The 22395-nt window shown below is 32.2% G+C and overlaps 3 protein-coding genes across 8 annotated transcripts; 2 read left to right on the forward strand and 1 right to left on the reverse strand.

Moving 5' to 3' along the window:
- The first annotated feature begins 3146 nt into the window (after positions 1 to 3146).
- LOC129299602 (glucan endo-1,3-beta-glucosidase 1) lies at positions 3147 to 7251 on the forward strand. The gene is made up of 3 exons (XM_054938084.1): positions 3147 to 4315; positions 4420 to 4674; positions 6899 to 7251. Exons 1-3 carry the CDS (start codon positions 4243 to 4245, stop codon positions 6931 to 6933), a joined length of 363 nt encoding a protein of 120 aa, XP_054794059.1. The 5' UTR covers positions 3147 to 4242; the 3' UTR covers positions 6934 to 7251.
- Positions 7252 to 7280: 29 nt separating this feature from the next.
- LOC129299593 (thymidine kinase) lies at positions 7281 to 9552 on the reverse strand. Its single transcript, XM_054938076.1, has 4 exons — positions 9162 to 9552; positions 8754 to 8898; positions 8119 to 8240; positions 7281 to 7944 (listed from the first exon to the last, which is right to left on the reverse strand). The coding sequence occupies exons 1-4, from the start codon at positions 9320 to 9322 to the stop codon at positions 7668 to 7670; spliced, it is 705 nt and encodes a 234-aa protein (XP_054794051.1). The 5' UTR covers positions 9323 to 9552; the 3' UTR covers positions 7281 to 7667.
- Positions 9553 to 13110: 3558 nt separating this feature from the next.
- On the forward strand, positions 13111 to 19501 carry LOC129303061 (heterogeneous nuclear ribonucleoprotein 1). 6 transcript variants are annotated; one of them, XM_054942069.1, is made up of 6 exons: positions 13111 to 13442; positions 13548 to 13666; positions 13996 to 14222; positions 14453 to 15653; positions 18078 to 18227; positions 18914 to 19501. In XM_054942069.1, the coding sequence occupies exons 3-5, from the start codon at positions 14001 to 14003 to the stop codon at positions 18119 to 18121; spliced, it is 1467 nt and encodes a 488-aa protein (XP_054798044.1). In that variant the 5' UTR covers positions 13111 to 13442; positions 13548 to 13666; positions 13996 to 14000; the 3' UTR covers positions 18122 to 18227; positions 18914 to 19501. The 6 variants fall into 6 exon arrangements, with proteins under 6 accessions (XP_054798044.1, XP_054798043.1, XP_054798048.1 ...); XM_054942068.1 differs by lacking the exon at positions 13548 to 13666; XM_054942070.1 differs by lacking the exon at positions 13548 to 13666 and having other exon boundaries at positions 13121 to 13230.
- The last annotated feature ends 2894 nt before the right edge of the window (positions 19502 to 22395 follow it).

Genomic DNA, 22395 nt, shown 5'->3' on the forward strand with positions numbered 1-22395 from the left:
AGGGATGGTGACATGGGCTTTCAAGATTTTCATTGTTTTGATAAAGCTTTTTTTAGCAAAAATGGCCTGGAGGATTTTACAGAAGCCTAATGACTTGTGGTGCCAAATATTGAAAGGTAAGTATTTTGTGAATACTAGCTTTTTGAGGGCTTCGTGGTGTTGGATAAGTATTTTGGAAAGATTTATTGATGAAGGAATTATGTGGTAAGGTGGGTAATGGGAAGGATATCTTTGTCCGAGGAGATGGCTGGCTTTCTAGTTTGGATGGTCATAAATTACATTTTGTTGTTATTAATGAGATTGAGAAGAGGAAGGTGGTGGATTTAATTTAAAATGGCAGATGGAATCTTGATTGTATTGGATAAAATTTCTATGGTAGAAAAGGAGACAATTTTAAAGATTCCTATGTTTGGCTTGGTTGCAGGGATGGTTGTTATTCAATCAAGTCTAGTTATGTGGTAGCCAAATTGGAAAATCCTATTGAACTAGCTAGAGGTCCTAGTACATGTCGGTGTATTATGAGGCAACTATGAAAGCGTATTTGGAAAATTGCTATACCTCTTAAGGTTCAAAATTTTCTTTAAAGGGTTTTAGGGGGTGCAGTTGCTACTAAGGTTGCTTTATATAAGAAGTATGCTAGGGATCCTGTTTGTCCCATTTGTGAAAAGGAGGGTGAGACTATTAAGCATCTCCTTTTCTTCTGTGATTGGGCTAGTAAGTGTTGGTTTGGTTGTTGTTTGGGTAGTCAATTTAAGGATAACGATGCCTTTTGAGTTGATAGCTAGTTCTATGATATGTTGATTGGAAATAAATGTTTAGATGGCTATAGTAAATTTATCCTTGCTTATATGTGTTGGTGGATTTAGAAGAGTAGGTACAATTAGGTGTTTAGAGGTGATATGGTAGATACAAGTGATGTGGTTAGGCTGGTGACGTTACAAGTTAATGAGTTTTAAATTGCTAAGGTGCTTTCTAAAACTACTACATGTAGAGTATTTTTTAAGCTTGCATCAAGATTAATGTCATGGAAACCTCCTCCTTGGAGTGTTATGAAGATTAATATTGATAGATCTTTCTTGGCTAAAGAATGTAAGGCTAGAGTTGGTCTTGTTTGCAGGGATGATAGGGGTGCGTTCTTGGGTGGCTTTTACAAGACGGTCTCTGCAAAATCCTCCTTTATGTTCGAGTGTCTTGCACTGAAGCAGGCTATGTTTGTGAGAAGTAGATTTGCTAGTCTTATGTGGTTTTTGAGTTGGATTGTGAATCTTTATTTTTGAAATTGATGAATCTTTCTATTGATGGCTATGAGTGGCAAAGTAAGGATTTGCTAAAGGAGTTCATTGAGTTGAAGGGATCGCTTTCGAATGTTTTTTTTCCCCTTAGTTGCTAGACAAGGAAATAAGGTTGCAAATGTTCTGGCAATTGGTGCTGCAAGGAGGGTATTTCAACATGATTGGCTGACTCTTATACCATCTTATTTGTATCAGATCCTATTTGATGATTATTTAGCTTGTTATTTTGCTGTTTTTGATAGAGATGGTATTGGCTATTAGTGTCTATTGCTTTTTTTTATTGTTATTTTGTTTTGTTGCTTTGGTAAGGGTGTGCTAGGTTATATTGTTAGTTGTTTTTGAGTGTTTTTTTTCTTCAGCTATTGGTGTTTATAATTATTTTTATATTGTGATTAATAAAATTTGTTGTTTATATTGTTTGTTTTAGCCTAAAAAAAATTAACATGTTTCTTTCCATTAGGTAGAATTAGGAAAATAGTTCAAGCTTATTTAATTTGAGAGCTAAGTTGTATGTTTGAAGGGTTCAATATTTAATTAAATTTAAACAACCAACACTAAAGTGTTCAAAAACAAGCGATCAAGTCTTGTATTCTCTCTTGAGTGATGAATCACTTTTCACCCAATAAATAAATGAGAAAGGGAGAAAATCCTGAAAAAACAATAAAAAAATTTTTAAAAAATTAAGAAAAAATGATAATTGGGAATTACATGATCTAAATTATTAAAATTCTAATAATAGATTATGGTCCTATTTGGGCTAAATATGAAACGTCGCTCAAATAGGTCACGAGCTTAGTTGGGCTAAGTAATTAAAACGTCAGACCTAATATAAACAAAAAAGGCCGGCCCCAAAGCTCAATAAAGTTTACAACACATAAACATGTCGAAATCCTGTCAGCTTCAAATATCAGACCATTGGCACAAAGACACGATCCTAAGTGATATCAAAATCTATGCCCAAGTAGTTCGGTGAAACGGGCTGTTGATTAAAATGAAAAGACCGTGCTATAAGTTTCGTGGGATTCTTGATTCTTCCGTAGAACGTGCTAAGTCTCAAAGAAAAGGCTTCTACCATTAGACACTATAAATAGAAAGAAGAAAAACAGAGAAAGTCAGTCAACACTCGATCAAGACTCGCATAATTTACATTTACTAGCCCTTTTTAGTTCTTAATTTTTAGTCTGTAATTTTCAAACACTTTAATAAAATTACACACTTATTCTACCAAAACCTACTATCTTTTTACATTCGAGCGAACTGTGGTAAGAAAATTCGGGACCCCTTTCGTTATCTATTGAGACCCAACATCTCTGACATGCCTGGTATTTGTTGTTCAACCATGAATAGGTCCTTACTTATAATTTAAAAAATATCAATAATTAGTTGGGAAATCTACTGTACACTTGAGATTATTTATGAGGGTCAATAGTAAATGACAAACTAATCACTTATAATTTTTTATTATCAATATATAAATAAATCACTAAAAAAATCTACTAAATATATTTAAAATTATTTATAATGTCAATTAAAAATTTATGAGAGTCAATTATAAATTGTAAGCCAATTATTTGCAAGAATTTATAAGAATCAATTGTAAATTACAAGCCAATTATTTATACTTTTTTGCTATTATTTAGGAAATCAATAAAAGCTAATTGAGAATTTTTATAACATGATTTGAAAATTTATTAAAGTCCATTGTACATATCAACAAAAGATAATTTATTATAAGTAATGACCTTCAATAATTTAGAATCTATAATTATCATTAACATTTTTATGGGTCCTTAATTGTCATTTTTCCAAAAATGCAAACCCAAACCTAATCACTAGTCACTTCAATCACTCATTTGACCCTTCGGCACAGAGTCAGACCCTCCTCCTCATCATCTTCGTTCATCGGCATCACATATTCTGCTCTGTGCCCCCTTAATAGCTCACGCTCACAGTTACTGTATAGTTGGCCATAGCTCTGTGCTCTAATATCTTTTCAATCCCTCATTTTTCTGATTTCTCATAACTCTTTTTTTTTTCAATGTTTTGGTTTTATTTTGAAAATTTGGACAGTGATTTGATGCTTTAATTTGGTAATATTTATGACTTGATCTATAAATTTTATGATATTGACTGTTTTATTTTTGCGTATTTATTTCAAGGAGAAATTATTTTGAAAGCATGTAAAGGGACTTGAAGCGCACAAGCTAGTCTTGAGATCACGACTTCAAGAGTCAGCATTGCAATTAGGATAGTATTTGTGTAATCGGTGCATTAATTAGGCTTAGTTTCTTCTAATCACTACATTCCACACATAATCAGTTGCCGGGGAAAAAAAAAAAAAAATCTAAAGTTCAGAAGCAGCTTTGTTAAAGAAAGCTTCAAACTTAGACAATGACCGGAGAAAACATTTCTTTTATGCTTTAGAAGCTTTAGAGGTAACATTGGGTTTTGCATGTGCCCGCCACATTCCTCACTGAGATCTTTCTGCACACACATATAACTGCCATGGATTTGTGATTGTCACGTTGGTTGATTAATTAATTGATAGTTTATGCATCATCTCATCTTATAATTCTCATCTAACTTGAATTGGAAGCATCCAAATGGTGTTCATGGGGCGGCTCAGATCGGGTATCATGCCAGGCTAGCCTGGCCACTTGATCTCTTGAACACCCCTAATTTTAGTATCTTTAGTACTGCCTGTATAAGGAAAGTGGAAAGGCGCTTCCTTTAACCAAAATGTTTATTATGAAGAATCAGATGCTTCATAATAAGGAAAAGTGAAACAGTGAGTAGGGAGAACAAGCAAAGGGAATAAAAGAGATTAAAAGAATAAATCTGAGGAATTAATGTCGTTATAAAACTTCCCAACTTGACCTTTCTTTTCAAACCTGCAAGTCTTGAATTACCAGCTAAGTCTCTCTGCTGCTTCCTCTATCTCCTTCAACAAATGGCAGCACTTCCATTGACACTGAAGCTAATGGTGTTGCTGCTTTTCCTGTCAATAACTCCACCCAGAACAGGTAATTAATCACTCTCGCACAGATTCTCAAACCAAACCTTACATCAGTATCAGTATTATGATTATGATTGGTCCCATATCTCTGAAAGTTTAGAATGAATGCAGTAAATGGTGAGGATGAGCAATGGTGCATAGCTGATGAGCAGACACCAGATGAAGAGCTTCAGGCAGCCATGGATTGGGCATGTGGGAGAGGAGGAGCAGATTGCAGTAAGATTCAAGAGAAGCAAAGTTGCTTCTTCCCAAACACAGTGAGGAGCCATGCTTCCTTTGCCTTCAACAACTATTTCCAGAAGTTCAAGCACTCTGGAGGATCTTGCTACTTCAGAGGTGCTGCCATTATCACACAAGAAGATCCAAGTATGTATTTCATTCATCATCACACTTTCCCTTTTCCTTGCATGCTTTTCTTTAGGACTTTGGTAATTTGTACTCTGCTTACAGTTTTGCATCTGGGCCTCACTTTCAGGATAGAGCAAATTGTACTTTGTATGCATTTTTTTGGGGTTTTCAAAACCTGCCTAAGTCTCTACAATCAGAAGATTAATATTGACCTCCACTGGGAATTTACTACATCAGTTGAACATTTTATGTATTTTAATTTTAAAATTTTTACATATAAACTATAAAACAAAGAGCATATTACCCTAATTTTTCTTGAGTTTTATAAATAGTTACTTGCACATACTCCACATTTTTAAGAGATTTATGTATATTTTGAAACTAAAGTGTGATGTTATCGACATAATTTTGAGTAGAATTCAAGGAATGCATACGCAACAGGATTTGGGTATGCATTTTATAAGGAACTTAAAATCAGTTACACTGTTAATGATTTATGAATATTGTAACTTTTAGAATTTATATTTTGCCTTGAAAGAGATCTGCATATTTTGACGAAACTTAGCAACATATGTGTTAGTTTTATATAATTAAAAGAGGTGTCTAATAAATTAAAGTTGGCATGACTAGTAGGGATTTTTGTCACTTAAACAAATGGTTGAAGGTTTGAATTCCAATCCTTACATATATCCCAATTTTATTAAGAGAGATATACACATTGCTCTCAGTCTCAGGTGAAATATTTTCTAACAATATCAAGGGAGAATATCATTGAAGGAACCTTAAAAGAAAATGTAATATCTGACAAGAACTTCTAATAAGGTGAAGTTATTTTTTTTTAACAACTATCCTATCATTCTAAGTCCTTATGAGGTATTTAATTCTTTTAGAGCTCCTTCATTGATATTCTCCCAAAAATCAAATAATTTAATATAATTCAATGTAGTATCCCAAAAGGAATTTAGCCAAATTTGTCATAATCAATTGAGCTGGTCCTTTGAAACATTGAACAAACGTTTTCCTTTACTACTCAAGTGAGAAGAAGTCCTTTTTTTTTTTTTTTTTTTTTTGATAAAAGGGAAAAGAAAGAAGAAGTCTTCTTAGATCTTTTACAAAACCAAATCTCTTTGTTCCTACCGTTGGTGTGAATGGCCAACCAATCCCAAAGATCCACACTTCCTATGATGTTTTTTTAATTGTTCGGTCAACTCTTTGATGTCAAAACTTAAAACAATCTTTTCTTGTAAATTTTCTCTGTGCTTTTGGAATATACTATCTTGGGATTAGAACGTAGAATGTTTTTTAAAGTCTCTCTTATTTAAAATATAAGGTATTAAGCAAGTTCATATATATTTCAGTTATACTATATTCTTACTTTATTATATTTTACTTAAATAATTCATAACATTGTTTTGAATAAGTTAAATTTTATATTTATGCTACTTAAAAATAAGATTAAAAAGATATAAAAATTTAAAATAATAATTTTTTAAAACATAAATTAATTAACAATAACTTATATTATAATCATTATTATATCAAAGACATATTGAGGAACACCGGCACTGAGATCCACAAAAAGTGCCCCATGTGCACTGAACAAGATAAGCCATGTGATCAGATTGCAATTACTTGATGGATATTGTTGTTTATTTCAATATTTAATGATGCAATTGCACTTCACTTTTAGAAACTGTGATGTAATGGGTGAGATTATTCAGGACTATAATATCATATAGTTTAGGGATTAACAAACAATACAAGTGTTGAACTACAGATATAATGCCCTCTTATATAGTAATATTATAATTTTGATGCGTTGAACTAGTTCAATATTTAATTCTGTGTATACGTCACCAATATAGGTTGATTATCAACTTTCCTATACCGTTTTCATTATGGATCATTAATATGAGTTATTAAAATTTAAATTTGTTAGGTATCGAATCTTAAAAGTATAGATTGGGCTGAGTCAAATGACCACGTAAATTTAAATGAGACTAATTGTTTAATAACAGCATTATTATTTGACTAATTAATAATTATATATTTTTAGTAGGTGTAACTGAGTTTTCTCATCCATTGAAATCAAATTAGTCTACTAATCTCCTTCAACTTTGTTATGGTTCCACTAATTGAATTAAGTTCACACTTAAGATGGGAGATGTATCAAAATTACAGTAGTAAATTGTATTGTGCATTTTTATCCTATTTCATGTGACTGTTTAATTTTTGGATGTAGGTCATGATTCCTGCCACTATGACTTCATTCCCTGATTCAAATCATCATCAATAGACTTGAATGGCTTCAGCATAATTTTTGAATTGCTTGTTGAGTGAAATGGAGTGCACTTTTGCAGGCCATCTTAGCCAGAGGCTGAGAAGTTGTTAGAATCCTTCCTTAAAACCTAGCATCAGAACATGCAGAAGTTAGGCAAATTCTGTGTTTTAAATCTTGATGTATGAACGATGGAAATGTTCAAAAAATTTAATGTTTTTTCCTTGAATTACAAAATGGTTGCGACATGCTAGACTACTAAAATAATGTTATAGTTTCTCTCAAGTGTTATTTCAAGTAAGTTATAATTGTATCCACATTCAACAGAGTTGCAATGGAAGCATCGTTACCAAGAAACTCTCTCTCATACAATTTTCATAAATTAAGAACATGTTAAGAATACATTGATTCAACCTGGATAACATAATGGTACAAGATTGTTATTGAAAGTTCTGTGAATTGTCATAAAACATAAGGATTTAGTTCAGGTTCTCTCATGATCTCTTGCTTCAGTCCCCTTCAGATCAAAGTACAAGTACAGATATAAAAGACGAAGAAGAAACTTAAATACGTATGTACACATAATCAAGACAACCAAGCAGACAATATTACCTAAACCACGTGAACTCCAACTCAACACAACGCCATCCTATCTGTAAGGCACTAATTGGCTTTCATTATAAGACTAAGCAAACTTATACCTAACACAAACCTAGTCGTTATGATCATATCACTAAGCAACTGGAGCTGCTGCCTCTAGAAAAGACTCACTCTTCACTTTACGAGATTCCCGAACACTTCTCACAGTTTCCATGGCAACTTGGCCATTAACATAGTGAAATCGACACACAGGCATGTACACGTCAGCCCCACCAATCAGTTCAGTCTGTGTCTCCTGCGTCTTCCTCCATGTGAAGAAGGCACGTTTGCCACATAGTTCACAACGAGCTGTCAACTTGGTAACTGTATCAGCCAGTGGTATAATATGAAGCACTGAACCAAAGTTCCTCCTGAAAGAGTAGAACAACCATCATGAGAAGAATGTTATTAGTGTTTAAAATGAAAATGATTAAACCTAAAAGCATTAACGTAAAAGCCCTAAAGTGGTTTATCAGCCTACGTAGTACAGTAAGCCACATAGACAAAGGGGATCAAGGAAGGGAAAATTCGTTTTTGAACCGTACCTCAAATAGTCACCATCAAGACCTGCAATTATGACAGTTTTACCATCATTGTCAGCAGCCTTGCAGCAGAAATCATAGAGATCGTCAAAAAATTGAGCTTCGTCTATTCCAATCACATCCAACTGCACCCACAAATTCAGTAATCCGAGAATGTCAGAAATCAAGAGCAACACATGCATCAAAACATATTCCCTTATAACGTCATCAAGTCAAAGATCAAGATTCCCTCACAACATGCCCTATGCAAAATTCAAATATTGTCACCAATCATTGCACTGATCCATTATTTAGGGAGAAATAACCATAATTATGTCGATGGATTCTAAAATAATGTATTCAAGTTTTCATCGTTTCCCTTGACACATAAGGCTATTAGCAGGTAGCACGGACAATCACTTTCAAGCCTGCCTCGCCAACATAGATTCACAGTGAACAATTTCCTACTAGCCCAGCGTTGCTGAGCCATGAAACCTCAACTCACCGGGCACATACAAGATCTAAAACAAAGAAATAAGTCTATAAACAGCTATAAGAATCCTATCCTCAGAGTGCCCTGCATAAAAGCCTTTTTAAATCAAAAGGAAGATTTCAGGAGAACCATATTTATGTAGCATAATCAACGGTAATGCTATTACCTTTTCATAGGAATCATCGCCATACTTTTCTCTAAATGAAGACAGATCTGGCAACGCCCAGCATGGAAATTTAATACCGTCATGTGTCACAACTGAATCAATTGCATATCTGGTATCCTTGCTGGATTTTATCATCGCCACATTTCTTTACATAAATAAAAACAAAAAGGAGACAAGAGAGATGAATCTAGTCCTTCAGATCAAGATCACTTGTCTAACAAAATGGCAACTGGAAATATGACATCTATGCAATAATTCACGTATAACATGTAATACACACAATTCCCAATTTCATTCCTAAAGGCCTGCTTGGTTCTAAGTTCAATTGAATCCTCTCATAAAAGGGAAAGACTGTTTTTTTTTTTTTTTGTGTGCGGCTGCTGAATAAAAATTAAAAATCAAATCAACCTGCCATTGTCAGCCTCGGACTTGACACGACGGAGTAGAGCAGTAGTCTTGCCCGCAAACATTGGACCCACAATAACATGAACCTCGCCGGTAGTACGGGGAGCGGAATGGGGAAAATCATTGCTACGGGCGAAGGAAATTGAGTTGTTGGAAGACTCCATTGATGAATAATGGGGCAAGAGCAGAAGAGTTGGAAGTTTGGGGGAAAAAAGAAGACCTGGTAAGATGAGAATGAAGGAGGGTCATGATCGGAATATATATAGGCAAATCGGAATTGGAATTCGAATGGTGGTTCTGCTTTGATTTGATTTTTGGATTAGAATTTGAAAGATTCGAAAATGTGGAGGGAAAGATTTGAAGAGCTAGGTTTTTGGAGGGAAGGAGATGACCCACGCTTGTTCAGCAATTCATTTGACCCAATTTAATTCATTTAATTTAAACCATTTGAACTTTGAAGAGTACGTGGGACGCTTCACTGTGTCGCACGATCACATCAATTCCTTTCTGTGCAAGCTTTCCCGTCTGAAGAGTTTCCGTCTGAAGAGTTTTGGCAGAATGATAAATAAAAATCTTGTAATAATATTAATGTTAAATTAAAATTTTTTTATATTAATGTTTTTAAATTTCAATACTCTTTTTATTATATTTTAATACGAAAATTTTTAATTTTATATTAATATTTTTTAGAAGGTTTTTCTTATCATCCTCCCTATTTTGTTTTATTTAAAATAAAAATTTATATATTTAAATAAATAATTTTAAAATTCAACACTAATTTCTTTCCTCGTAAGTTATAAGTAGTAATTTTGAATCAATTGAAAAAAAGACAACAAGAAATATAAAACATTGAGGGGAATCATTTTAAAATTTTGATGAATCTAAATACTTAAGGTCTTATATTATAATGATAAACTTCATTATTTTCCAATTGAAACAGTTCAAATTTTGAGTCTCTCATTATTATTATTATTATTTTTCAAGGGTTAGTTGCAGGTAGTAGTAAGGAAAAGAGGGAATTTGCTTGATTGGGGGGGGGAGGAATTATTCTTAAATTGTATACAAAAAAATCTAAATATAAAAAATCTTATGAATTATAAAATTACTGTAAAGTGCTCTATCATGTGATGACTTTTTTTTGTTTTTGGGTATAATCAAGTAATGACTCCACTAACAGCTATTAAATGATAATTGAAAATTTTAATATAATAAATTGAAAATTTCTATAAAGAACACGGTACTTAAGAATAATTTTGTAATTTCATAAAAAAATTATTTATTTTTTGTGTGAGACTTAAGAGTAATTTTTCAAAAACAGAGAAATGAAGAAAAAAGAGGTTAGGTTGGTGTAACTGTAAGATTGGGCCACTGACAAGGTCTACACTATAATTTGGGCCTCTCATGTTGCTTGAAGTGGGCCCAAATCTTTTATTATAGTTACCAACTTACCATTCCACAGTGTCATATTGCAAGTGTTGGTGAAGTAACAGGGATGAGAGAAGAAAAGCATGAAGTAGACAAATAAGAAATGAAAGAGTAACAGAAGATGAGAACTTTGGTGAAGAGATGAGAAGGGAAAGAAAATCAAGAAGATGAAATGCAATAAATTGAACAACTTTTTACACGTGGTGGTCACTCTCTCAAGTGGGCTTCTATCCACTGCGTCCATGCCTACCCTCCACAAAGCTGTCCGCCCAATCAAGGAAGATTTTGGATTTAAATTTGGTGAATGACTTAAAGGAGTGTCTTAATTTCAACTGTTAGGTTTGATTAACATTTAAAATTTATCAAAATGTATTTTCCTCCAAAGATTTAAAATAATTTTCATAACTAGAACATTCTTTACTTATATTGTTTTTTTTAAAAAAATTTAAAATTTGATATTTTTTAATATTATATAACAAAATTTTTTTAGCCATTCAATTAAATCAGATCATTGGTTTTGTACTACATGAGATAATCATTGAGTGAGTTTATCGAATCTAAATTTTAAGACTTTTTTAAAATTTTTTGAAGATGCATTATAATCTGCAATTGAACTTTAAGAATTATCATGTAGATTCTTAAAGATCTCTTAAAATTTAATTAGATTTTAAAATATTCAATAACATTCAAACTCTAGTAATTTCTCAATCATTTTAGTCCTTATACACAATTTTCCCATGGCCTTAAAAGCCATTAACACCTTTTAACCAAGCCATCTTTGCCTTCACATTATTATTTTTAAAGTTATATGATTTCTTTTTTTTTTTGGATAGTATGCAAGATTGAACCAGCTATTTGGAGGCAAAAAACGTATAAAATCTTATTATTATCTCTCTCACCTCATCTGTTTCCCCCTTATTTACTATTTAGATTTTTTTTTTTATAAGCATAAGGAGTGAGGTTTTCTTTTTTTTTTTGGACATGTAGAAGTAAGCTCTATAATGAATATTATTTCTCTCGAAATATTAAGAGCAAATGATAAACTTCAAAGTTCATTGTTTTCTTCTTCACATTGTAAAATTTATAAGGAGACGCATTTTTAGAATAATGCAAAATTCAAGAAAACAAGCTATATATAATTTGTTATAATTTAAATTTTTAATTGCATCTATTGATATGTTAATTCTCATCTCTTCCTTTCTCTTACCAAGTTTAAATCACAGACATCATATATAAATCAAAACTTGCTTACAACCTAAACTATGTTATTCTATTTTCATATGATTAATAATAATATTGATATTGATTAACGATCAATAATAATATCAATGGCAATTAAATTAAATTAAATTAAAAGGATGTGACCTCTTTTAAGTAACTTCTTGTTGTTGAGGTTTACATACCAAAAAAAACATAATAAAGGAAATTGTATTATCAATTAAAGTAAATGTGAGTAGTAAATAAAGTTCTCATCACTTAAATAATTATTGAAAGTTTGAATCTTATCTTTTATTTATATAGCAATTTGATTGCAAGAGGTTTAACTTTTCTCTCAATACTTTTAAAGAGATATTCCCCACATTTGATGAAATTTACTCTTCATACTTATTAAAAAAAGGCACAATATGCACAAATTTTATTTTTAAATTAGAAAAAATCAATATGCAAGTCTTTATAGTTTTGTTAAATTTTGAATTAAATTCCTATAATTTATTTTGTTTTAATAAATTTCTTATAATTTAATCTATTATATATTTTAACCTCTAAATGTTATAATTAATAATGAATTATTAAGTTTCAAAAAAAAAAAACATTCTCAGAGTTTACAAAAAATTTAATTTAATACTTTTAGCCAACATAAAAAATTTTATATAATACATTGTTTACATTTCTATTAATTTTTTTTATAAAAACTCTATATGTATAAAAAATATCTAGAATACATTATAATTATATAAATTTTGAATTATAAAAATTATGTTTATGAAATTAATTAAAAAAATATGAAAATTCTTAATTTTATTTTTTCAAGGGAAAAATTTAGGAGTTTTAGTGGTCATGGATTACAAAATTTAATTTGATGAACCTATAAAGATACAATTAAAATAAAATAAAATAAAAAGCAACCTAGTTTAAAATTTAATCAAACTACAAGCACTACACACATATATATATTGTATGGTTGTGCGAAAAAAATTGATATTCTTTCTGTTTAAAAATATAAAATATATTTTTAGAAATTTAATGTTAAAAAATATAAAGTATTTTTAAATTTTTAATGTATAATTATTTTTTTAAGTGTCTCTATTAAATTAATAATTTTATATTTATTTTAGTATAAAATATTCTATTAAATAAAAGTAAAATATGAAAAAAATAAAATTAGTTTAAAAATAAATAATTATTTTATTAAAAAATAAATTTTATTTAAAAATATTTTATATTTTTAAACAAAAAAATACACTGTCTATTTAAATATATACATACAAAAAACACACAAAATCAAGGTTTGGTTCGGGGGGGGGGGGGAGTGAAAATCCGCTTGCGTTGCCATTTGCATTGTCCGTATGTATTTCTCACATCAGCAGTCTCGTGGCTTCTTTCTTCTCTCTTGGCTTCTCTTCACACGACTTCTGTCCTCTCCGCAGTCTGTATATATATTTAGATTTTTTTTATCTTTTCAATCGGTTTGGTAACTGAATTTGCATTTGGTAATCTAATTAAACACAACGGGAAGACGAAGAAAAGGGTGGGGAGGCATAGGTTGATAATGAACTTGTCCTCTGTTCTTAATCTTGCTGTGTCTTCCCTCAGATCTTAGTTCTCTCCCAGATTTGGCATCTTAGTCGTCTTGAATCGGTGGGTTTGGACGAAATCTGGATTGAAGTTTTGATCTTTGCAAAATTTGATGTGCCTTTGGATCTCGATGAAATCGCTTATTGAAAATATTTATGGTTTTTTCAGAAGTTCTTAATTCTGGGTTTGATTTACTGGTAGATGAAGGATCCGTTGTTTCATAATTGAATCCGGGAATATCTGTATCTGCACCATAAATACGGTTTCTGAATTTGTCATAATTAAAGGTATCGTTTGTAATGTTTTTGCGGATTCTGTAAACGCCTTAGATGGCGTAACTAGAACTATATGTAATTGAACAATTTGATAAATGATAATGCTACTAAGTTTTGGTTTCTTTCTAACCGAGAATAAGGCTTTTGATTCGATTGTTTTATTCGGGTTTTGTCATCCAACAATTCTGAAATGAATCGGATCCACCATGAGCCTGCTTTTTTATCATCTGAATTTGGTGCTTGGTTTATCCTACCGAAGCTTGTCTTTATCCTTTCTGATGATGACCCCTCCTGCATCTGTATTATCTGAACTTAGTCGATGAAGCATTTTTTGTCTGTAGATAAAATGCAATCGGATAGTGGCAAGTTATTTATTGGTGGGATATCATGGGACACAAATGAAGAGCGACTTAGGGAGTATTTCAGTACTTATGGGGAGGTCGTGGAAGCAGTGATAATGAAGGATCGGACAACTGGTAGAGCTCGTGGATTTGGTTTTGTAGTTTTTGCCGACCCAGCTGTTGCAGACAGAGTCATAAAAGAGAAGCACAACATTGATGGAAGGATGGTAATTCTATTTATACTCTACTTTCAACTCACGCTGTAATAGTTGCCAAGCGGGTTTTCTTGTTGAATCTACTCCATTCTCTAAAACGGTTAATTGTCTGTTAATTTGTTTACTTCAATACTGTTTGTTTTAATCATTTCTCTTGCTTATGATGGTTTAGGAAAGAATGACTTATACATTTCTTTTTAATTTCTTTTCTTTATATTTAATACTGATTCGTGTATCGTTAGGTTGAGGCAAAGAAGGCTGTTCCTAGAGATGACCAGAACATGCTGAACAGAAACAGTGGCAGCATCCATGGTTCTCCTGGTCCAGGCCGCACAAGAAAGATATTTGTAGGAGGTTTAGCATCAACTGTTACTGAGAGTGATTTCAAGAAGTACTTTGATCAATTTGGGACTATAACAGATGTTGTAGTGATGTATGATCATAACACTCAGAGGCCAAGAGGCTTTGGATTTATCACTTATGATTCTGAAGAAGCTGTTGAGAAGGTCTTACTCAAGACTTTTCATGAACTGAATGGTAAAATGGTTGAGGTCAAGCGGGCAGTTCCTAAGGAATTATCACCAGGACCAAACCGCAGCCCACTTAGTGGATATAATTACGGTATGGGTAGGGTCAATAGTTTCCTAAATGGCTTCACGCAGGGGTATACTCCAAATGCTGTTGGAGGCTATGGACTGAGGATGGATGGTAGATTCAGTCCTGTTGCAAGTGGTCGAAGTGGATTTGCTCCGTTTGGATCTGGTTATGGAATGAGTATGAATTTTGAGCCTGGCTTGAGCCCTGGATTTGGCGGGAATGAAAACTTCAATAGCAATCTTAGCTATGCTCGGGGGTTAAATCCTTATTATGTTGGCAGCTCAAATAGGTTTGGGAGTACTATTGGGTATGATGGTGGTAATGGAGGAAACAATTCTTTCTTCAGCTCTGCGACTCGAAACTTGTGGGGGTCTGGCGGTCTTAATTATGGAACGGGCTCTGCAAATTCCAATAATGCATACATGGGATCAGGAAGTGGGAATGCTGGAGGAAACTCATTTGGGACTGGAGTAAACTGGGATTCTTCAGGAGTTTCTGGTCAAGGTGGTTTGAGCAATGTGTCACAGAGTAGTGGCAACCTTCACTATGGAGGTGGCGACAGTAGTTATGGTTTGGGAGCTGGAGGGTATGGAGGGAGCGGTGGTAGCAGTATTGCCCCAACATCATCATACTCCTCATCAAATGGTGCGTTTGATGGGGCCTTTACTGATTTTTACAATAGTAGTTCAGTTTATGGGGATCCCACCTGGCGATCTTCAAATTCTGAGCGAGATGGGTCTGGTCCCTTTGGTTATGGTCTTGGTAGTGCAGCTTCAGATGTTTCTGCCAAAAGCTCTCCTGGTTACATTGGTGGTTATACTGTTAATAAGAGACAGCCAAATAGAGGTAAGAGCTATTGTAATTATATTCTTTTGCTTCTTCTCTTTCTTCCTACTCTTGAAACACTTGTGTGGCTTCAATAGATAGGAGCAAAACAGGTATTTCTATATATCTAAGGGCTAAGATGAAGAGGACAAGGCAATGTAGTGTTGTTGTGTTTGTTTTAAGAATTTTGCACTGTAGTCTAGGTGAATAGGTTAACTGTTCCCTAGTAGTTTACTAACTCAACGTGTCATGATCTGCTGCACGATTCATGAGTTAATTTCAGATTCATATTCAATTGATCTCTGGCTACTGGGATATTGGCGCATTTTTTTATCATTTATTTCCATAGTATCACATTGATTTAGTGTCTAGTTTAGAATATAGTTTGAGTGTGATTGGGTACAACGTTAATGCATTTTGTAGATATAAACATAAAGCTATATGAAATGAATTTTTCATACAAAACCTTATCAACAAAGTGACTGTATGAGTAATTAGCTAGTGGAGTGAGACAAGCATGATAAATAATATGCTTAATCAAATAAATAAACAAATAATGGGTTTAGTTTTTGCTGAAATACAAAACCTGATGCCTATAAATTTCTTTTCAAATAAACTCAGCTTCTCCAGTGTTGGTGAAATTTATTGTTTTTCACTTTACCCATATTGGCTTTTCTTTTTGGAAACTTCCCTGCGTACATGCTTGGTTTGGAGTTTAAATTAATAGAGAAGACAGATTAACTTCTTGTATTTGCAGTAGATACTCAAATGGACATGTTATGTTAGATCGTGTCTATGGAATTTTTTAGAGGCATTTATAAAGTATATGATGTCTGTCTTTAAAAAGTGTATATGGAAATGGCTTCTTCTTCTTAATAGATAAGCTACAACTCTTTGATCTTGTTTCACATTTGACAGTTCTGTTACTCTCACTTTACCGTTAGTTATGTATCAGCCATCTTGTCAATGTACTTCCATCTCTCATACTGTCTTATATTAATTCTCCTTGACCGCTGCAGAAGTTTCATTGTTAATGCCTTGTTTTTGTATGGTTAGGTGAATTGGTTGTACGAATATAATTGTAAAGTTGACCAGCAATGACTTATTCAGTTCCTCTGCGGCTATGAATGCAGAGCCAGGCAACATCATTGTGTTTGTACTTTTTTTGTAGGATAATTCTGATGTTTCTTGAGAAGTCAAGGTTTTAGAGATGAAATAGATGAAAAGTAGAGTGGAAACGGTCAATTTTTATTTTTTAAGTTCCTGTGCGTCGTTGATGCGTTTCTTCTGCTTTTACCTCTACCATTCATTTCCTGTAATATTAACTGTTTCTTGTTATTTGTTTTAAAAAATTAGCTTCCGGTATAGAGACATGTATTTTGATAGAAACAATGACAAATTGACAATACTAGGAAACTGGAGTTCCATTTACTTAACTTTGGGTGGGTTATCTTGACAATACATTTAAATGGCCTTGAATCTTTTCTTTTTTCAATGAATAAATGTTAGGTTAATTCTGTCATGCTGTTTCCGACCTTGTTTTCTTCCCTTTTTATTTGTACTCTCCTTTTTCCCATGCATTTTCATTTGAAATTCTGTTTTTCTTCTTTTGGACTGGTGTGTTGCGTCTTCTTTCCATGGACCTAATTGTGTAGTTTCAATATTTACTTGCTTTGATTATGATGGTTGAATATATTTGTGTATGCAAGATGCTTATTCTTTATCTGGTCATACGTCATGTTGATGGTACGTGATAGGAAAGATCCGTAGAAATGCTTTTGACTCCCTTTATTTTCTTCTCCCTCTCTACAATTTTAGAAAGCCATTCTAACATTATGATGCTGATAGCTTCTAAACTTCCATTGAACTTGAAAAGTGAGAGGTTTTGTGGGTGAAAAAAATAAAAATTGAATTTTAAAATGAAAGATGGCTGTAACCAAAACAAGAAAAGAGTTATATTTACAAACCAAATTAGTTGTCCATAAAATATGTTGGTGATGGAGACTTGGTAGTATGGGATACCAAGTCCCACATTGAGTATTATGGTATGCTCAATGGGGTATTTAAGTGGCTTAGTTCTCCCACCTCAACGACTAGCTCTTATGATAGGATTCTTCATTTCACTTAGGTACCCATCAATTGATATATGGGCTACATTGTTGGTGGCTTTAGAGAGAGCTATCCATGGAAGGTTCTAACTAATAGGATGCCAAGTTACATGCCATGAAGTGTAGCCGCTAGGACATCAGCGTTCCTTGGTTTCCGAATGCATTGAGGTGCCCATTAGTTGGAAAGCTATTGCATATGATAGGATGATAATAATACTTACTTTGAATTGTTTTGAGGTCAACTGAATTCTTTGACAAAGATTTATGCATAATTCTATAACACAGCATCGACCCCAGTCTGAGGTATTGGGTTGTATCTCATGGTTCCTTCCTCTAGCTTGGCTTGTGAAACAGCCAGATGTAGAAGTTTCTGCTGAATGACAGTCCATAAGGGAGGTGAGAGAAAAAAGAGTGTTGATCTAGGAAGCATGAAGTGTTTTCACAGATGATCTTGACAGATAAGGATATATGATAGATAAAAAAATGAGTAAGTTCACTTGCAATTTTTCTGTCATTATACGGATTTATTTTCAGAAGTTATGGCAGTGATCATGTCTTTTTTTTTTTTAAAACTAGTGGCAATGATCGTGTTTAATATTCAAAAGCTTCGTACATCATAATTCACACATTTTTAAGATGATCTAAATATGTGACTCTCTTTTCTAGGATATAACTAGACACCACGTCCTGCTTTGTTGTTTAGCATTCATATGGAACTCATGTATTGATATTTTAATCCCTAATTGAGATCCTCTGCAATGATGTGCCGTGTATTGAGAGAGCGTGAATCAAAAAGAGTGAACCTGTGCATGGAACTCACTACTTATCTTTCTACCCCCATCTTATTTTCTATCCATTTCTCTCCAATTACACTCTGTAGATGCAAGGAATTCAAATCCTTTCAATCCCTTAAATTTGATTGCTCAAGTGGCACTTCCCCTGAAGATAAGGGTGTGGGGTTGGTATCTCACACCTTTTGCCACTCCCCTTCTACCAAGGCATCTGTTCCTTTCATTCTAACTTTATTTTGCTGAATCAAGTTACTTGGATAGGAAAAACAGATTAATGAAGTTTACTTGAAATATGTTCATAGTTTTTTGGCCAAAATGTTCGAAATAGTTTTGTGGCCTGGTACAAATTAGGCTAACTCTGAAACTTGTCTCTTTTATTCAGGAATTGCTACATAGGAAGATCATTTTGAAGACACGTACGAAATTGTAGGTGAAGAAGCAATGAAGCAGGTGAATTGTGAAGTTTACAGAACACTGTTGTTAGTGTGTTTTGTTAAAGACACAAGATGTTTGGTTATGTAGGCTAACAGGAGTGCCTATTTTGAGAGGATCAGAGATATAGGGATAGAAGTTACAAAGGGAATGTCAAGGCTTAAGTTTTGAGTTTCTCTTAGATTTTCACTTTTCAGTTTTTGGGATTTGAGTGAGATGTAAAATCAGCTTGCGGGATATAGTGGAAGTGTATCATGCATTCACATGTGAGGCAGCAATATAAGAATGATCCACAACATCTCTTCCGTTTTTTTTTTTCTTTTGATTAGATTTTCAACTGTAATGTCTGGCAAAGTTGTGGGTTCTTCTGATCAGGAATTGGTTGTCTCTTACTCTGCAACATTTTTGTTTTTGATTTTTTGTCAGCAGATTGTACTAAGGTTTATGTTGAGTACTAGTGTGAAAACCTTATAAAGGGATACCATCTAGGGTCCCATGAATAAGTCACAAGTATATTCTGATTCTTTTTGTAAAGTAATTTTTAAGGCTTTTTCTTTCTTTGTTTCTTTGACTGTGATACTGATACCATGCTACAAGAGATTATAAAAGACCTTTTATTCTGTTTGGTATCGTATAATGAAAAGAGAATTGTTTTTTCCCCTCTTGACCCCAAAAAAAATAAAAATAAAAAATACTCCATTTGATCTATCAATGTGTGTGTGTGTTGAATTACTTCACTATCTTTAACTAATTAAACTATATTTATTACGCCAAAAAAGGAGATAGAAGTAAAGAATGGGTTCCTGCTATCCAATCCTTCTCCTTTGCCAATTATTTCCTTTCTCATGCCCAGAAGCTATTGGTCCACGTGCGGTTTCACGCTTGGGAATGAGTATGTGTTTGGTTTTTAATTTATCAAAAATTTATTTGGTAAAAATTTATTTGGTAAAAGTTAATTTAATAAAAATTAGTTGTTATACCAAAATTTATGTTTGGATATATTTTTTAAAAATCAGTTTGATATATTAAAAATTGTTTAACTTGTGATAGTGAAATTTATTTTTGAATATACAATTATCAAAAAAATTATAATTTTTATTATACAAATATAATATATTTAAAATATTTAAAAAATATAATAAAGATTTTAAATAACATAAATTTTGATCTATAATGCTAAGAATTTGATCTCTAGTTATTTGTATTTTTTAATTTGTAATTTTAAAAGATGTAATAAAGATTTATAATTTTTATTATACATAAATGCTAAAAACTAACATGATTAATTACTCAATTTATAATACTAAAAAATTGATACCTAATTATTATTATTAAAATAATAATTATATTTTTAATAAATTAATTATTTTTTAAATAAAAGAATAAGAGATTAAATTTAGGGTAATATGATCAAATAACATCCTACTTTTTAAATTCACTTTTTAAAAGTTTCAAATAATTACGTTTTAAAAATTCACTTTCAGCTACTGTTTGAATGTATTTTCAAGATGTGCTTTCCTATAAAATATTTTATCCAAATAACTTTTAACTTTTTGAACATAAAATAGAGAAAAACCAAACGGACCCTGAGTAGATAAGTGTGGGCGCGTCTATATGTAGTATATACACTCCTCTCTTTCTTATAGAAATGGGTTATATTAAAATTAAAATTTTAAAAATTATTTCTATAAAATAAATAATATTCACCTATCATTTTCTTTCCTTTCCTTCTTAATCATTTCAACCAAACAATGCAAAAGTCTGACCTCTCTTTCCGTACTTGGACCTTTTTTTCTTTTTTCTCCTCCCCTGAATTTAATTAAAAACTGGTATTACTATTAACAGAGAAACACAACAAAAGAGCAGGGGCCAAAAGTTTGAGCATTCTTGTCAACGACGTCAAAAGTTTGCTCTTGGCTGTCGTTTTTGGAGAGTTACTGCGTTGTTGTTACTTTGTTTTTGTTGGCGTTTTCTGGTGACTGCCATATCTTTCTGGGAACTCTGTGTACTGCACTGAACCTCACCGACGTCATTGTTTGCCTGCATCTACTTGATCTCCTTCATCACCTTCTTTCTCAGATTTTCGTTTTCCTCTACTTTTTCCCAGTTTTGTATCGTACACCCTCTTCTTCCATTAATTACTTACCCTGCTCCTGCGTCACACACATTCTCTCACCTTCACAATCACAACCTATTTTTGTAGCATAAAGGGTTGGTGCTTTTTGTGGCTTGAAAGGCGCATGTATGTTGGGATAACATTACTTTGTTTTTTGTTTTTTACATTTATATCATGCAAGCTTGTATTTCAAGTCAAACAATGTTTATTTTTATATTTTTTTATTTAAAAATATAAAATATTTTTAATTAAATTTCACCCTTCAATAAAGTAACTATTTACTTTTAAACTAACTATATTTTTCTATACTTACTCTTATTAAATATTCTATAATAAATATAAATCCATTCATTAATAGGAATACTTTTAAAAAAAGATAATGATTAAATTTTAAACGATTAAAAATAATTTATATTTTTTAACATTTAACCCTTCAAAAAATATTTTTTATTTTTATACAGAGGAGATATAACATATCCGTAACAAAGGCTTTGTTTTGTACCGTTTAAATATTGCCTTCTCAAGTTTCCTCCTTGTTTCCTTAGTCATGTTAAGGCTTTGATTAATTTGTCCACGCTTCACAAACGGACTTCTTTGTTTATGTTGGCGTATTAGAAAACCACCATCACTGTCTCCTCTGTGAAATGTCATGAGTTAATGTGCTTTATTCCTTAAGAATGTCTTAGTTATTAATTTAGCTCCGAAACTTCAATATTTATGTGTGTGTGTGGTCTTAGTTGCTTGGTATATCTCCAATGGTGTATTGTGATATTTTGATGACTTCAAATCCACTCTTCCTCGTCTCCCAAGTTGCTGCGCTTTCGAGATTTCATATCTTGGTGGGAGGATATACAGTGGAAGATTCAAGTCAATGTTTCATTTCATAATTGTAATTGAGTATGATATGGATTTAAATATATATGGTAGGGGATTCAAATATTCTTGAATTATTAGGGAGTGATCAAACAATTAATATAAAAAACTCTATTTTTTTTATCGTCTACGTGTATTTTCTTATTAAAGTTAGCCTTGTTAGTATGTTTTGTAATTTACATTAATTTGGAGTTACTTGTCTTCTAGTCCCATGTTAATGTTGATCTTTCTGTCTCATCTTTTTGTTAAAATAATAATATTAATAATGAATAATCAATTATCATTTCACCCAAGCCTGTCATTTTTATTTAGTTTGATGTGATTCATATAATAACAAAAAAATATATTTAATCACTTTACTTATATAAATATGATTTATTTTGTTATGCAAATTAAATGAGTTGTAACTAATTTAATTACCTCACACTTCATTTCTTAAACCC

The sequence above is a fragment of the Prosopis cineraria genome, unplaced genomic scaffold (assembly GCF_029017545.1).
Source record: "Prosopis cineraria cultivar Desert tree isolate PC_DT_omini unplaced genomic scaffold, ASM2901754v1 PC2, whole genome shotgun sequence".
Taxonomy (NCBI): domain Eukaryota; kingdom Viridiplantae; phylum Streptophyta; class Magnoliopsida; order Fabales; family Fabaceae; genus Prosopis; species Prosopis cineraria.

Excerpts from the sequence above, each read along its gene's own strand:
- LOC129299593 (XM_054938076.1), bottom strand. The coding sequence starts at position 9,322 with ATGGAGTCTTCCAACAACTCAATTTCCTTCGCCCGTAGCAATGATTTT. Across the intron at positions 8,899-9,161 it reads TCCGAGGCTGACAATGGCAG|AAATGTGGCGATGATAAAAT; the intron begins GTTGATTTGATT and ends ATTTATGTAAAG. Across the intron at positions 7,945-8,118 it reads CTTGATGGTGACTATTTGAG|GAGGAACTTTGGTTCAGTGC; the intron begins GTACGGTTCAAA and ends CTACTCTTTCAG.
- LOC129303061 (XM_054942069.1), top strand. The coding sequence starts at position 14,001 with ATGCAATCGGATAGTGGCAAGTTATTTATTGGTGGGATATCATGGGAC. Across the intron at positions 14,223-14,452 it reads ACAACATTGATGGAAGGATG|GTTGAGGCAAAGAAGGCTGT; the intron begins GTAATTCTATTT and ends GTGTATCGTTAG. Across the intron at positions 15,654-18,077 it reads TAAGAGACAGCCAAATAGAG|CTTGGCTTGTGAAACAGCCA; the intron begins GTAAGAGCTATT and ends TCCTTCCTCTAG.
- LOC129299602 (XM_054938084.1), top strand. The coding sequence starts at position 4,243 with ATGGCAGCACTTCCATTGACACTGAAGCTAATGGTGTTGCTGCTTTTC. Across the intron at positions 4,316-4,419 it reads AATAACTCCACCCAGAACAG|TAAATGGTGAGGATGAGCAA; the intron begins GTAATTAATCAC and ends GAATGAATGCAG. Across the intron at positions 4,675-6,898 it reads TATCACACAAGAAGATCCAA|GTCATGATTCCTGCCACTAT; the intron begins GTATGTATTTCA and ends TTTTGGATGTAG.